The sequence below is a fragment of the Sinocyclocheilus anshuiensis genome, unplaced genomic scaffold (assembly GCF_001515605.1).
Source record: "Sinocyclocheilus anshuiensis isolate Anshui unplaced genomic scaffold, SAMN03320099.WGS_v1.1 scaffold749, whole genome shotgun sequence".
Taxonomy (NCBI): Eukaryota; Metazoa; Chordata; class Actinopteri; order Cypriniformes; family Cyprinidae; genus Sinocyclocheilus; species Sinocyclocheilus anshuiensis.
In genome coordinates, this window is record NW_015536489.1 from 60824 (window position 1) to 78085 (window position 17262).

The 17262-nt window shown below is 41.0% G+C and overlaps 1 protein-coding gene across 2 annotated transcripts in view; it reads right to left on the minus strand.

Annotated features, from left to right (window-relative positions):
* ldlrad3 (low density lipoprotein receptor class A domain containing 3) overlaps positions 1–17262 on the minus strand; it is a 124049-nt gene that overhangs the window by 32948 nt on the left and 73839 nt on the right. For both annotated transcript variants that reach the window (XM_016481457.1, XM_016481449.1), the window contains exons 3-4: positions 16250–16375; positions 10210–10344 (exon numbers count right to left, since the gene is read on the minus strand). In XM_016481457.1, coding sequence (XP_016336943.1) covers positions 10210–10344; positions 16250–16375 — 261 coding nt within the window. The remainder of the gene's footprint in view (positions 1–10209; positions 10345–16249; positions 16376–17262) is intronic.

Genomic DNA, 17262 nt, shown 5'->3' on the forward strand with positions numbered 1-17262 from the left:
AGAGAGGTGTAACATGGGCTCTTTTGGGCTCGTTGAAGACCAGTCGTACCGCTGCATTCTGAATCATTTGTAGAGGATTGATTGTGCTTGATGGAAGTCCAGCTAGAAGAGCATTGCAATAGTCCAGCCTAGAAATGACAAGGGTCTAAAGTGACCGACAGCAAAGCAGTCTCATTTGAATGGCCGCTGCTGAAACCTGATTGGTTAAAGTTCAGTTGGTCATTCTGTAAAAGAAATAATGTAACTGAGTCTATAAAGGTGTGAACCAAATGGTCCATGCCATTAGAATAACAAAGGAACAGCATTTCCCAGGAACGTCTTGTAGATTGCAGGATCTCCAGCGGGAAGGTCCTAACAGTATCTGTTGTTTCTAGCCCTTTTGTCTTCAGGTATAAAATTCTATCCCACAGACAGAACTTTGGGAGAAGCTAGGATTCATACAAAGGTTACGATTGTTTGAAGGAAGACATGCTAACATCGCTATTGAAGAACTGCTACACTACCATCTTCAATAAATTCTTCTCCTCACAAAAATTTTGGTCAAGCCTACTTAATTTTTTGCATTAGAGAAATCTAGTACATTGGTGAGCCACCCAAAAGACTGCTCAGCAAAAATAAAGTAAAGATGATGATACATGGGGCAACTTTTTAGTTTAGAAGGGGTAGTAGGCACTGGCCTGTCTAGACAGATATTGTCTGGACAGGAAGTTAAAGTGGATCATAAAGTGTCAGTTGCTGAATTTACATCCAGAGATGAGAAATGGGTGGGTGAGGGAAGAGAGGATGACACTAGAGAGGAAAGCTGGCAGGGTGAAAGGTTGGTTTTGCCTAAAAGGTAGGTTTTGCCTAAAAGTAACTGGTACACAGTACAATCCTGAGTGTTAAATTAACACTGCTCGGAGCATATATGGTCCCATTCTACAAGAGTGTTAAAGTAACACTGAAGCAGTGTTAAAGTTGAGATAATTATGTGATTAATTAAGTGCTGATTGAGCATTAGTGATGAACAGCTGCTGTTTACAAGCAGGATCACTGAAGAAAAGAGAAACACAAGAACTACATTTGACTTCAGCCACAGCTGAAGATGAAATCAACTGAAATAAAAGAAAACATTACATCTCTGAAGATCTCAGCAGAAGATGATTAATTGTCTCCACAAACAGCATCACCAGCTTCATGCATTACTAACCAGTTTTACTTTTTTTGTCATGCGTCTAAAAAATTCTTATTAAGAATTAACAGAGGTTTAGATGTTAATGTTTACTGAAAATAATAAAATTTGTAGTCACCATTGTGAAGATAAGCGTTTGCTTTAGTTCTGCTCTTGACCCTTGAATTTTTAACATTAGTTTTTCTCTGTTTGTTGCTACTGTGTTTATGAAACATATTATAAGACAAAACAAGTGAAAATGTGGTTAGGTTGAATTAACCATTTTTGGGTATGATGTAGTTATTACGTATAGCGTGATTCACTGACATCATCAGTGGTGATGAATAATTTAGTTTATATTACTGGTCACAACTGAGTTTTAAAAAAACAGTATGAAGAACATTTTGCACAACAGTTTAAAACATCTGTACTGTTTTGAGCACTTCTTCTGCTGCGCAGAAGCAATAATGTGCCGAACACACACATAAATGAGTTGGGAAAGACATTTGCGAAAGCGAATGAATTGCCATGCTCAGGTAAACCGCTATAGAGTTAGAACCGGTGAATGCGGTTTGCAGGTTTCATAGAAAGAGAATGATGTGCGCCAAATGAGTCGCTGTAGAAACTATGTTTTAATGGTTGCGGACGAAATAGCTCAAATTGAGAGCCAACGCAAACGCAATGACATGTGAAATAAAACGTCATCATGTATTAAAGAAGACTGGCTTGATTAAGTGCTGGAAATAGCGGATGATGGGCACAGAACGGTAACAAAACTCAGAGACATTTACAGTCACACACAGGTGTATTGTGCAAACTGTACTTCATAGGGATGTTTAGATAGCTATAGAAGAATTTACGTTCACGTTTTTAAAAAAAAATGTAACTTACAAAACTCAGTTCAAATGCTTCAGTTTGTTTTCTATTCTATTCTATCAGTTTAAATGCTTCAGTTTGTTTTGATATTATATTATGTTAGGCCTATATTATAAACCTAATAAATAATTGACCTTCTTTTTTAATGGAGTCTCTTATGCTCATCAAGGATGTATTTATTTGATCGAAAATACAGAAAAAAAACAGTAATATTGCAATTTCTAAGGAGAGCAGGGCACAAAGTAACACTTTTTGACTTTCTCAGATTGTGTAAATCCACATGGGGTTCAGAATATAATTCTTTTTTATCCACAGTAATTTTACACTTATCTAGTACAAATATGTCACTTTGTTTCATAATTACAGTGTATACGTTTTTCTTTATCTATAATAGGTAGCCAGTGCAGAGACTGTACAATTGGGGTAATATGATTATATTTTCTTGAACTGGTAAGGACCCCAGCAAACAAGCCTGCACTGGCCCTTTACAGGCCCATTTAGGGCTGCCAGCGCAGGGCCCCTGAGAATTTGCTCATTGGCAAAACGTTGGCCCCTTTTGCACTGGCCCTGCACGGGCAGCACTCACTTAGCCTCCAGGAAGCCTTAGCCCTGTTTTATTGAAAATAATAAAGTTTGAAGTCACCGTTATGGAGGTAAGCGCTTGCTTTAGTTGGGTTCCTGACCCTTGACTTTTTATCTTAAGTTTTTTTTTTGGGTTACTGTAGCTGTGTTTCTGAAGCACATTTGTTATCGTAAAAGTTGCAAGAAAAAAAAAATGATCTGATGATTTAGTTGTCATGTAGTGGTCTGATTCCCACCAGAGTTTGATCTCTCAGGGCATGATTTAGATTTAATTATTTCACGTTATCTTAGTCCTAGAATAAAACTGCATGAAATAGTTGTTCTGCTGTAATATGCTGAGCATTTTTAAGTTACGCAGAAATTATTTGGATGGGGTCATGTAGACTCAATGGTCTTTTAATGGACTTTTAATGGCTTAAAAACATTCAAAAATTTTAATGCACAAAAAAATTTCATGCAGTGGTATTCTAGAGCTATTATAAAGTGAAATTCTTACATCTAAATAATGTCCTCAGAGATCAGCCTCTGGATGAGATCAGTGAATCAGAACACTGCATGATGACTAAATCATCAATAGATAACCATCGCCATCTGATCAGTTTGTGTTTTGACAACTTTTGCTATAACAAATGTGCTTCAGAAACACACAGTTACAGCAGCCAAAAAAACATTAAAATTAAAAAAAAGTCAAGGGTCAAGAGCCCAACTAAAGCAAGCGCTTACCTCCATAACGGTGACTTCAAACTTTATTATTTTCAATAAAACAGTGCTAAGGCTTCCTGGAGGCTAAGTGAGGGCTGCCCATGCAGGGCCAGTGCTAAGGGGCCAATATTTTGCCAATGAGAAAATTCTCAGGGGCCCTTGTTTGCAGGGACTCTAGCCACTGCATTTTGCACTACCACCAGAGGGAGCCTTCATCTGAGTTTTGACTCGGACTTCAATTCCCATCAGCCTTCATTCCTAGGACTGATTGCGCTACACCTGCATCCAATCATTCACTCACTCTTACACGCATTTAAGCACTGCTCACTCACACTCTCATTGTGAAGTCTTGATTTGCTACAGTGGTCATTTCTGAGCGGTCTTCTGTGCATTATCTTCTCTGTGTTTGAACCTGGACTGTGCTCTCGTGTCTGATCCTTGCCGCCTGCCCTGATCCTCTGCCTGTTAACTGGACTGTGATTGTTTATCTGCCTTCCCCGACCTCACACCTGTTTTCTGGTTTGTGAATGTTAATCTGCCTGTCCCGATCTCTCGCCTATTATCTGAACTGTGAATTCTTTGCCTCTTCTGAGCTGTTGCCTCTGTACTATATTTATCATTGTGATAATAAAGCTGCAGATAAATCTTCACTCCTCTGACTCGTCGTTACAGAAGACTTCGCCAAACAGTGATCCAGCAGCCATCATGCAACTCTCTTCGGAATTGTCTGCCCAAACTAATCAACTAGCCATTCACCAGCATCAACTCACCCGCTTGACATCTCTAAAGCCTTTTTCACACAGAAATTCCAGAAAATACATGGATAATGTGTCCCGTGATTTGTCCCAGAATCGTTTGATTGTGGTTCATTCACACTGCCAGTGATTTTCCGGAATCTGTGTGTGCGTTCACACACATCCCGTATAGATCCTGTAAAGACACGTGACATTATGATGTGACATGTAATGTGACGCGTTCCGTTTAACTAGCTGGCGAACGATCTCAGCTTCAACGCAGATAGTGAGGAGCTACCTGATCTCTGCTTCATTACAGTTTGCACATATTTTTTCGTTGTGAACATTGATCTTCCTTCAAAACACCTGGTAAAAGAGTCGCACGATAACGACACACCCTTTACGGCATTGATTCTGGCTTTTGTTCACACAGAGCTCGTTCCGGGACTGAACCCGGCAATGTTACTAGGTTCCCAACCCGGCATTGATCCCAGAATCAATCCCGGGACGTGTTTGCGTTCACACAGAAGGCACTCCGGCAATTTTACGGGACCAATGTGCAGTGTGAAAGGGGTTTAACAAAGGAACTAGTAAAGACGCTGCAAGGTCTCCACTTAAGGCCGCCCGAGGCAGCGGCTGCTCCAATCCCCATTCCCGTAAATGTCACTACTAACCCACCATCCACAGTAAGCCCTCGCCTAGCATTTCCATTCACAGTAAGCCCTCGCCTAGCGTTTCCGGATAAGTTAAACGGAGAGCCTGCAAGATGTAAGAGATTTCTACTACAATGCTCCCTTTTCGTCGATCAACAACCTGCTCTATACCCCACAGATTCAAGCAAAATCTCCTTCGTGTGTTCACTGCTAACTGGAAAGGCTTTAGAGTGGGCAACCGCAGTATAGAGAACAGATGGATCAGTATTTCCCACCTTTGAACGATTTCTGCAATGTTTCAGAGAAGTGTTTGAGCACCCTGCTGGAGGAAGGACTGCAGGTGAACAGCTTCTCGCTCTAAGTCAGGGAAGAGGAACTGCAGCCGAATATGCCTTAACTTTCCGCACTCTCGCAGCCCAGACCGAGTGGATAGAGGACACTTTAAAATTGCAGTTTCGGCGGGGATTGAACTTGGATCTGCAGTCGGAACTAGCCTGTCGCGATGAGGGTCAAACACTCAATGAATTCATCAAACTAACCATTCAGATTGACAACCCTGTTCGCTCACACCGACCCACTCGTACCACACAGTTCACCACGCAAGTTTCCGCAACTACCCCTGAACCCATGCAGCTTGGTTACACTCACCTGCCTCCAGAGGAACGCGAACGTCGAGTACAGCTCCACCTGTGCATGTACTGTGGGCAAACCGGTCATCTAAAGTCCACATGCCCGTTCGGCCCAGCTCATCACGTTCCAGATCGGTGAGTTCTTACAGTCAAGACAATTACTCCACTTCTTGTATTAGAATTCCAGTCGAATTATACATCGCTGGGAGAGCGGTAACCACGTCTGCATTGTTAGACTCAGGGGCAGCGGCAATTTCATGTGAACTGAATTTGCTCGTCAGCATCGTCTCGACTTAACTTATGATGGCTATACTTGACTAATTGTCATGTATAGCTGAGGGGACTAACTGCTTCAAAACTGAAGAGAACATCATTCCCGAACAACTGCTAGTGGCACCTGTCCAGTGGAACATTCTGACAGAGATCAACCTAGCCAATGAACAATCTCCTCCACCACGAGAATGCCCACACAGCCTCACTTTCGTCCCCGAACCGCTTAGAAAGAAACTCATCCATCAAGTACATGCCACCCTCAGCTCAGGGCATCCGGGTATCACTGCTACTCTGCACCTTCTCAAGAGTTGGTTCTGGTGGCCAACCATTTCAGCAGACACTGTGGTATTCGTCAACAACTGCACAGAATGTAACACACCCAAGAATTCACGACAGTTACCCGCCGGCCTACTGCAGCCACTGCCCATTCCTCAAAGCCCATGGTCTCATATAGCTGTAGATTTCGTCACAGATCTGCCAAACTCTCAGGGCTATACCACCGTTCTTACAGTCATCGACCGGTTCTCAAAATCCTGTCGCTTCATTCCTCTACCCAAACTTCCCACTGCCTTCGAAACAGCTGAGGTACTATGCAATTATGTATTTCGATTCTATGGTCTCCCCGAAGATATCGTGTCCGATAGGGGTCCTCAATTCACTTCTCGAGTCTGGTCAGCCTTCTTCAAACATCTCAACGTGAATGCCAGTCTAACTTCTGGTTATCATCTGCAATCCAATGGTCAGACGGAATGACTGAACCAAGAACTTTCACGCTTCCTCCGAGCTTACTGTCACCAAAACCAAACGGATTGGAGCAAGTTCTTAATGTGGGCCGAGTATGCACAAAATTCTCTCCAGAAGCCTGCCACTGGCGTGACACCCTTCAAATGTGTCTTAGGCTACCAACCGCATCTGTTCCCCTGGTCAGGGGAACCGTTTGACTTATCCTCTGTTACCGGCTGGCTAAGATGCAGCGAAGAAACATGGAATCAAGCACACACCCATTTGCAGCGGGCTGTGAGAAGACAGGAGGAACAGGCCAACCGTCACCATTGTCCTGGTCCTGAATACACCCCGGGGCAGTGGGTTTGGCTATCCACCAGAGACATTCGCCTTCCTTGCAAGAAACTCAGTCATAGGTATGTTGGTCCATTCAAAATCATTAGACAAATTACACCAGTTTCGTTCCGTCTAGATTTACCTGCTATTTATCCTATTTTTCATGTTTCGCTGTTGAAACACAGGAGGGGCACAAGAGGGAGAGATCGAGGTTCAGACCATTCTGGTCGACGGCGAGGAGGCGTATCAGGTTTGAGAACTGGTCGACTCACGACGCCGGGGCAGTGTTCTCCAGTACCTGGTTGACTGGGAGGGGTATGGTCCGGAGGAACGGTCCTGGGTCAACGCAGGGGACATTCTCGATCCATTAATCACTGAAGAGTTCCATAGGACACATCTGGAAAAGCCGGCCCCTCGACCACGTGGACGACCCCAGCGTCGCTTGTCCCCTTGCGTCAGGAGCCGCTCGCAGGGTGGGGGCTCTGTTACAAGTGAGGCTCCCGTATTGCCTCTCTTGCACCACCAGAGGGAACCTTCACCTGAGTATTGACTGTTTTGATTCGGACTTCAATTCCCATCAGCCTTCATTCCTAGGACTGATTGCGCTACACCTGCATCCAATCATTCACTCACTCTTACACGCATTTAGCACTGCTCACTCACACTCTCATTGCGAAGTCTTGATTTGCTACAGTGGTCATTTCTGAGCGTTCTTCTGTGCATTATCTTCTCTGTGTTTGAACCTGGACTGTATTTTCGTGTCTGATCCTTACTGCCTGCCTCGACCCTCTGCCTGTTACCTGGACTGTGATTGTTTATCTGCCTGCCCCGACCTCACGCCTGTTCTCTGGTTTGTGAATGTTAATCTGCCTGTCCCGATCTCTGGCCTGTTATCTGGACTGTGAATTCTTTGTCTCTTCTGAGCTGTTGCCTCTGTACTATATTTATCATTGTGATAATAAAGCTGCAGATGGATCTTCACTCCTCTGACTCGTCGTTACAGGTACATTGTAACATCTGAGGGGCACGTTGTAACATGACCATATGCCATCTTAAAATATTATCTGATGTAATGAAAAAAAAATATACAAGACAAACTCAAATATTTTGTTAATAAAATAAAATAAACATTTTTTTTAAATAAAATAATGGCATTTTTTAAGAATGAAAAATAATCTGATTTTGGAGTTTGACAATGAACACATTGCAACCATGCTTGGGATGGCCGACATAAACGAGCAAAAATGGTTTACATGTCTTGAAATAATAATTTCTGAACATTAAACATTGACTGTCAGTCTTTATTCACCTGTTTCTCATTGTTTCTCATTAAAATGCATTAATGTAAATAGTGTAAATTACATCGCTAATGTAATAGAATAGCATATTGTTACACAGTTACAACGTGCCCCATCTGCGCAACTGGAATTTAAAACTGGTTAGTGTCTTCTGCTAGTTATCAAAGCACTAAAAAACGATCTGAACTGATAAATAACAGATTGGAGATTGAAATAATAGCAGATTTGTTTCATTTTAAATGAATAATAAAAACTGAGATTAAAAATGTAATTAAGCCAGAATTTTAATTTTACTATGGTAAAATAAATGTTCAGCGATATATCTTCAAAAGATTTTTGAATTTTGGCGCACTTTTTTTTTCTATATAATGTTGATATGGTAACTAATAAATACTGTAAATTTTGTTATGCTAGCATGTGTGGAAATATTCAAACCACGTGTGTTACAACTAACCCCGCATTACTTTGTGCCCCGCGCTCCCCTAGTGTATATCAGAATCAGAATCAGAATGAGCTTTATTGCCAGGTATGTTTACACATACGAGGAATTTCTTTTCGTGACAGAAGCTTCCACAGTCGGCGTTCTGAATCCGCGCTGCCTGAGCTTCACGAGCTCGCCGGCTCGCTTCCCCCGTCTGCATGTCCTGAAGCGTTTGATCAGTGCCGCAGCTCCCCCGACTACAATGTCCAGCAAAACATAATCGAAAACCGGTTAAACTAACAAAAACATAAAAACAACTGCGGAGCACGCCATGGAGGCAGCCATCAGCGTCGGCGCCATCTTCGTTTTTTAGCAATTTTGTTGCTAAATTTAGCAAATTTTCAGACTACCCTAGCAACTTTTTCTTCCAAAAGCACCTAGCAACAAATTTAGCAATTTTAAAAATGTATTTGGCAACTTTTAGCAACTTTTGATAAGGACTCAGACAATAAAAAGGCACACATTGTCCATCCAAATTACACAAAAAGAGGAAACCACAGATGCCTAGCAGTACACACATCACGAGAATTGAGTTAGCTGCTATTTGCAATTGTTCAATTTAATAATAATAATAATTGAATAATTGAATAATTAATAAACATTATTGATCCCAAACTTTTGAAAAGTTTTCTCAGGTATCCTAAAATGTACATCATTTAGTCACGGGTCAAATTAAATACAAATAGCACATTAAAGTTAAAAGTTACACACTTTTTTTGTGTGCGTGCTGTACAGGTCTGGTATAAAGAATGCTTTTGCTCAGGTGGCCGAAATGTCCGCCCAATAGAGAAAAGTTTTGCTCAGCAAAAAAAAAAAATTAGAGGGAACATTGACCACATGTATTCATTTTTGTGTCCCTTGATGTGCTTTTTTTAATTCTCCAAAACAGGTAGCCACTGATTTGCATTTTATGATCACCAAGCAGCACAGTTTCAGCTAAAAACTTTACTGTTCTACTGAAGATAAAAAGTCAACTACATCTTGAAAAGCCTGAGGATGAGTAAATTAATATCAAAGTTTCATTTTTGGGTGAACTATCACTTTAATCCTGTTCTGTACACACACGTTTCAGTAATATATGGAAGTGACAACTGCATTCTACAGCCAAATCAAAAATAAGGTAGTGAACGTTATAGCAACACTTAACAACATGCTAGAAATGCCTAACAGTCAACGGAGAATGGCAATTACTTATGTCTAAAGTGCTTTCTTAGATATGTAATAAGGTTCTTACATTTTTTTCTATTAAAATATTCAGTTATTTGTTCAATGAACACATTTATCCTAACTTATACAGCACTGAAAGTATACATTTAGGAGTCTGAATAGATCTAATGAGGTCTGGAGTAATCTGATGGGGTCTTTAGGGGTTCTGATATGGTCTAATAAAGTCTGTCAGGATCTCATGTGTTTTTGTGTTAAAGGTTATGACGTTTTGTAAAACCAACAGTAAAGTTTGTCAAGACAAACTCTATTTATCCTTACATTTAAAAAATACTTTTATTTAAATATTCAGTTATTTGTTTAATGAACAAATTTATCCTAACTTGTACAGCACTAAAAAGTATACACTTTAGCAGTTCATGCATTTCTTGGGAACTGAGCCTTTGACCTCTGGTTACAGAAACATCTATGCATATTAATACTTTTCACTGGAAATACAATTTAAAACATTTAAGCATAAACCTTTTGGTGAAGTCATTTTAAAATGTATTCAAAACATGCATTTAATCAGGTGCGTGCAAACGTGTTTGGGTAGTGTATGCCTGTACCTGCTGTTGTAAGGCAGTTTTCTTCATCACTGTTATCTTGACAGTTATCCTGTCCATTGCATAGAAAACTGCGATCTACACACCGTCCATTGTCACAGTGGAATCGTGCAGATGAACACACCAGAGGATTAGAAGCTGTGGAGTGGGGAGAGAGATGAATAAATGAACAGTATTATTACTTGTTATTGTTTCATAGATCTCTCTCTTTCTTCTACTATAATGAATAAAATATGATTTTATTTTATATATATTCAAATTTATTTATTCAAATATGACAAATAAAAAGTGGCAGAACCTGATTTTACCAAGTGCGACATGTTCCTGGATCAACATCTTTGTTGACCCTGGAACAACATTGTGATCCAAAAATTTAGTCTTGACCATATCCCTAAACCCAAACCTAACCATAACCATAAGTAATCCCTAAAATCAGAGGAAATGATGGATGAATGACACTGATGTACAAGCACCAAACACTGATTGTAAGCCTAAACTTCACAAAAACTATATACTGATTCTTCAAATCTGATTGGTTAATCACAATGTTGTTCCAGGGTCAACAAAGATGTTGATCCAGGAACATGTTGCACTTGGTAAAATCAGGTTCTGCTATGGGTATAGCATCACAAACTGACTGTGTTAAAGGTCACAGTGCTAAATATGATGCTGCTAAAAAGAACATTATTTTGTGTATTTGGTGTAATGAAATGTGTTTATGCAGTTTCCAATCAGATTTGAAGAATCAGTATATAGTTTTTGTGAAGTTTAGGCTTACAATCAGTGTTTGGTGCTTGTACATCAGTGTCATTCATCTATCATTTCGTCTGATTTTAGGGATTACTCATGGTTAAGGTTAGGTTTAGGTGCAGGGATATGGTCAAGACTAAATTTTTAGATTAAAATGTTGTTCCAGGGTCAACAAAATATGTCGACCTAGGAACACATCTAACTCAGCAAAATCAGGACGTGCTAAAAAGTGCTCAAATTTCATATAATATAAAAATGATATAAAATACTTTGTCATTCCATGTCAAATTATCTAAATTTAAAAAAATGTGTTAATACTTTCTTATGAAGAAAGACAAACATAAATAGTTATGAAAGCCAAAATATTAAATATCATAAATGTATATTTACGGAGTAATCCACTATTTTTGTAATAGAACATTTTCACTCAAAATACAATTTTCAACCAAGAATTGGAACCAAATTACAGGGAGGTGAAAATGATATTAGAAAGATGGCAGCATCTTTTATTTATTTATTTAGTTTTACAAAGAAATTGGTAGATTTATTAATAAAATCGTTTGCCTTTAGCAATCTTTTTTGCAGTAAATGCTGTTGGATCAGATTCAATGAAAAATTAATTTCAATCTCCTAACCAATCCTCACACACAGGAATCTTAAATAAATTTTAAATAAAACAGGTGAACTAGAAATTTATTTTGCTGATTTAATTATAGAAAGTTTACAAAGAAGACACGACAAGGCTGTCAAAAAAAAAAAAAAGAAGAAGGAGAGGTGAAGAAAGACACAACCAGGACTGTCTCGGTTGCATATGTAACCTTCGTTCCCTAAAGGAGGGAACGGAGAGACATCACGTTGATGACCGATGAAATTGGGGATCTTGCTACAGAGACCAATCTACTTTGAGTGTAAACTAAACGAGTCAATGCAGATTGGCATGCGATGATAGCATCTAGCTGCCGCTGATTGCAGCACGAGTATAAATAAGCAGCAGGTGCAACACATACTCAGGTTTTCGCTGAGGAGCCGAGCCGGTAAGCCGGCCACTCAGCGGTGGTACAGCAGCCGTGGCAGCGGCCCTTGAACGAATTCAAGCAGTTCAACATTGACTGCACACAATCCTCTGTGAGGCGTTTTGTCTGTTGGACCGAATCCATCTCCATACTGAGAAAAGAGATCCTTTGCATCGGGAAGAGTTTGCTCTTTTCCTCACCAAAATGGCTGAGGTGCCTGAGCACCAGGTTCCTGTGCTCGCACAACTGATCCCGAGACTGAGCTATTATAAACCAATCTTGCTCTCTGAGGGGAACAACAGCCCCCTCCGCAACTTTCGCAACACGGGGGGAGAGGGACAGGACCTTGTATTGATATGCACGTCCTTCAAATGCAAACTGCAGAAATGGTCTGTGTCTGGGAAGGATCAACACGATCGCTGTAAACCAATCTCGGGGATGGACGCGCCTGAAAATGCGTTTCTGTGTCAACATCTTGAACGGTAGGGCACGGTTCAACACACGCAGGTTCAAAATTGGTCGTAACCCACTGCCTTTCTTGAGTACAATGAAGTAGGGGCTGTAAAACCCCGTCTTCATATCAGCTGGAGGGACCGGGCCCAGATACCGTACAAGCGGGACTAGTGGAACCACCGATGTACCCGCAGTGGGGCAGTAAGGTGGAACGCAGGGACCCAGCTCTGGCGGCTTATAGGTGAATCGAAGAGGGGTCTGAGTGTGCGGTGCAATGCTTACCTGGTTCCACGGGCAGAGGGTGCATGCATAGGGCTTTTGATGATGCTCTTGAACCACCCGCTGCTGCCTGCTGCCGACAGAGGAGGATGAGTGTATTCTGGATTTCGTTCGTCCGTGACACTCCGTGCCCTCTTGGGACCCAGAGATAGAGAAAACTGCTCTATTGTTGAGATTTTTGGAAACAAAAGATTCTCCACCCGGCTGTCCTCTAGGGGAGGGAGAGGTGCTTTCACCATTTCCTGAAGAGCAGTTCCCGCCCTCTCTGGGTCGCACCACCTGCACCACCGTTGAGAGTGGTGATGGAGAAGGACGCTAGAAGGTCGGTTTTCGGCAGAAAAAGGTGCCGTCCACGATCAGGTAAGCTCCTCATGCACCTTCGGGAAGAATGGCTCTGGGGCGTCCAACCAATTGTCCAACCTTGAGGGTTCAGGATACAGTGGAGGTCTCCACTTGAACCCTAAGCCTCTAGGTGGCCCAGGAAAGCATAGCCATCATTTCCAGATCCGATTCAGGTGTTGCTACTGTCCCGGAGTGCAACAGCACAGCCGAGTCTTTCTCTCCAGAAAGCTCCGCCTCACCCTTCGATGCAGTGATTGATATCCAATTGTCTGGAGGAGTGCTGAAGAATACTGCTGGTATGCTCCTTGTAGAAGGCCCATCACATTCCTATGGAAGCTGAACTGGTGGAGTGCAAGAGAAGCGATGGTCCCACGAGGGTTGGTTCCCTGGAGGATCTGCCATCATTGTTACCATCAGACAACCCGTGCTACTGCCTGAAGTAGTCCCCACTTGGCTGCCGCCAGAACGAGAATTAGATTGAGGCAGAGGTTACCCCGCCCATTTTGAGGTAACGGAGCTTGGTCCTCAACTCCGAGATGGTCATCTTCCCGCAATAAGAACATACCTCATCCACGAATGCCACCTCAGGGTGCTTTATGCCCAGACACGTGAAGCAGCGATCGTGACCATCACCCGATGCCAGGTAACAACCGCATCCAGAAATGCACGGGTGATTCGTTGTCTATAGCAAGACGCAACATCGTCTTTACAAAGATGCAATGTTAAGGTTTCCAGATGCAACATCGTCTTTAAAAAGATGCACTAGTGAATGATCTTTTAGGAAAAAAAGCTCTTTTAGCGTGCTGAAGTGCACAGAGAAGATGGTCGTCTGCAACACAAACAGGGGGTAGTGCAGCCTGATGTGTGCAACCCACTCGAAACGGGAAAACAACCACCACTGTTGCACTGTTCCACCAACATGAAGAAGCTACATTAGAGTGCGCTGAACTCATCCCATTCACAACTGAAGCTTGGTAAGAGCAGAACAACTGACCGCTCTGCTCCGAAGCAAAAAGCTGAGTATGCATTGCACCTGCTGCCTATTTATACTCACGCTGCGATCAGCAGCAGCTGGATGCAATCATCGCATACCAATGTGCGTTTAGTTTACACTTAGTTTACACTTGTCGGTCATCAACGTGACGTCGAGAGTGACCGACTGAAAAGGAACAGAAGGAGCACATTTCTGCAGCAGGGGTTATGATAAGAATAATGTACATACAAGTTAAGCATTGCAAACAAATACACACACACACATAACCACCTGACAATACAGGGGGCCATCGTTGCTATGGTTACTAAAGCACAGGAAACGTGACCTTTGTCATAGTTACTCTGCTTACAGCTCCAAAAAAATTTCAGTTTGTAAAAGCAACACCTCTAAACAGCGAAGCAAATCTATCTCTATTTCGGGCTGCAGATTCAACACCTCTAAAAGCGTAAGTGAGACGCACACACACACATAATCAGCATCTTTCCATGTAATGGTTGCTAACCACAGCAGAGACACATGCTTTTCCTCTCACCTCTACAGGATTTTAGCTAAACTGGGTCGGGGGCCCCAGGCTGTTTTCAGAAGCAGCACTGCCATTTTGGAGTTTCAAAACGTCAATCTCACTTGTCATTTATTAATTCTCTCATGTTATCTCTATATATCTATCAGTGGCGTTCCGTCCATATAAGATGTGAATGTGCCGCATACCCAGGCCATCTGAGAAAATGAGTTCACGGGCTAATTAATAAAAACATGATTATAAGTTGATCCCTTGTCATTTGAGATGTGACCCAAAGCTTAAAACCAGTTAAACTCTGCGGACCCGGATACGGGTCCAAAATGATGTAAAAAATGTTTATGCTTCATTTACATAGCCTTCCTTATATGGTATCAGCCCATATATGGGTTCATTTGAAAGCTTAGAGTGTCTTCTTTACAAAGAATACCATTCCTTTTGGTTTTTATATTCATAAAGCAGTAAAATTAAGCTTAGAAATGTATTCGTCCCACACACGAATTTCCGCCTAACCATTGCGAATAATTTTTACGAAGAATGTGTATTTTATATATTTTTCACAAAAAAGTCAAGTCATATATCACAAGAAAGCTCTCATTCTCAGGAATTTGACGATGTAGATTATTTCATTGTGTGACAATCACAAAAATACCAAAAAACGCCCTGAGCTTAAGTGGTTTAATAAAGTGTTGGGAATAAGTATGTAAAATTATTTATTTCAAAACAACAGTAATTTTCTGTAAATCCACGTCAGTTATGGAAGCTTCCGGGCGAGCGGATTCTCCGCAGCTTTCTTGCCTCCGCTCTGTTGCTATGACTCTATTTATTATTGATTAAATAATAATTTAATGATGATGATTATAGCGCATTCTCAGTGATTTGCTATAATAATAAAAGAAAAAGGTTTATAAAAATGTATATAACATTTTAAATAATAACAAACACCAGGAAAAAATAGGAAACAATACCTTTGTTTTTCGTATACTTGTGTCGCTTGCAATTAAAGTCAATTTCTGATTTTATTGTTGTTTGCAACGTTACTTGGCAATATCTTAAAGATATTTTGGTATTTTACATGGTCTATTATTGGAGTAGTGTCACCCGGGTGGGAGTTTGAACTCCTTTTCACTGGGAATAAAAATAAATGAATAAAAAAAAATCATTCAGTCGATGCAGATACATATAGAGCGGGGGAATCCCCCATCTCCCCATCCTCTGAATATTACGTATCATAACGTAACTACGTTATTTGGCGGGTTTTACTTGGAAATTTATTTTGGCGGGTTTTACTTTTATCAATGCAAATTTATGAAAGACTATATAATGTAATGCTTGTAACACATTCACACCGCATCTCAAGGTGAAGACATTCTCGCTGTTATTTTGATTTATTACTTTTGAGTTTGTTTTATTAAAGCGAAGCCATTTCAAATGGTGATGCATTAATCCTCTCTTAAAACAAGTCTCGGAGTGATTTATTCCTTCATAACCTATATCAGAACCTAAACAACATTCTGTGCTTCGGGTGACTGCTGCCCAACTGTGCATTTTCTCACTCACAGCAGTAGTGATTGAGACACTGCATGGCTTGCCATTCTCCTTCATTTCCATAGCAAGCTCCTTCATATGAAAATCTAAAGTGTTATGGCACGTATTAGAACAAACAGTTGCCTTGGCTGCACATTGGATACTCACTGCAGTTGTCTTCATCGCTGCCATCCGGGCAGTCTCTGAAACCATTACACTGGAAGCGGCCAATAATGCAGTGGACCCCGTTTGCACAAGCAAAGAATGTGGGTGCACATTTTGCCTTCACCTTCACTGTGAGGAGATGAGAGAGGGAGAGAGAAATAAAGACAAAAAAATGTAGGTTCTGTAGGAAAATGCAAACACTTTCTTATCAAAGCAAAACAAGTACATACACAAAGAGATAACACGGTTTCAAGCACACAGAATCTGATAACACTGCTATACTACATAGCACAAACATGTAGCATATGTTATATGCTACAAACATTGCTTTTAAAAGGGACCAGTCAGTAATAAAATGAAGAAGAAAGAAATACAAGCAATAGAACAAAGAAATACTACAAAAATAAAAGCAAATAGTAAGAATAAAAGAAAATACTAAGACAATGCAGCTGCATAATTTATTCATGTCGCAATGCATGCTGGGAGCCATGGATGAGTTATGATTGGTGCACCATTGTTGAGAAAAAGTGCTATATGGCACCTCTTATGGCTCTACATGGCACCATTTGACAAAATGCTATATGTCACCTCTTATGGTTCTACATGGCACCATTTGACAAAGGTGCTATATAGCACCTGTAAAAATAGGTGCTAAATAGCACTAAAAGTGGTTCCCCTATGATTACAAGCCAAAGAACCGCTTTTAGTGCTATATAGCACCATTTTTTTTTAGAGTGTAGGTAGATCTCCCTCACTGCTGTACATTAGCATATTGCCAAGACAAGACCTATAGCACCACCTCACACATAATAATCAATGAAACTGAAAACAATTGAGCAACTTAATCGGTGTCTATGGAAATGAAAAAGAAGTGGGAAGAAGGGTAACAAAGGAAACAGGAACAAAACACAGGAAAACCAGGGCCAGCATTTATCAACAGCGCGTACGTACAGATGTTTGAGTAATGAGTGCATAAGAACAGTTTCACGCAACTCAACAAACCAAAGGCAATATGC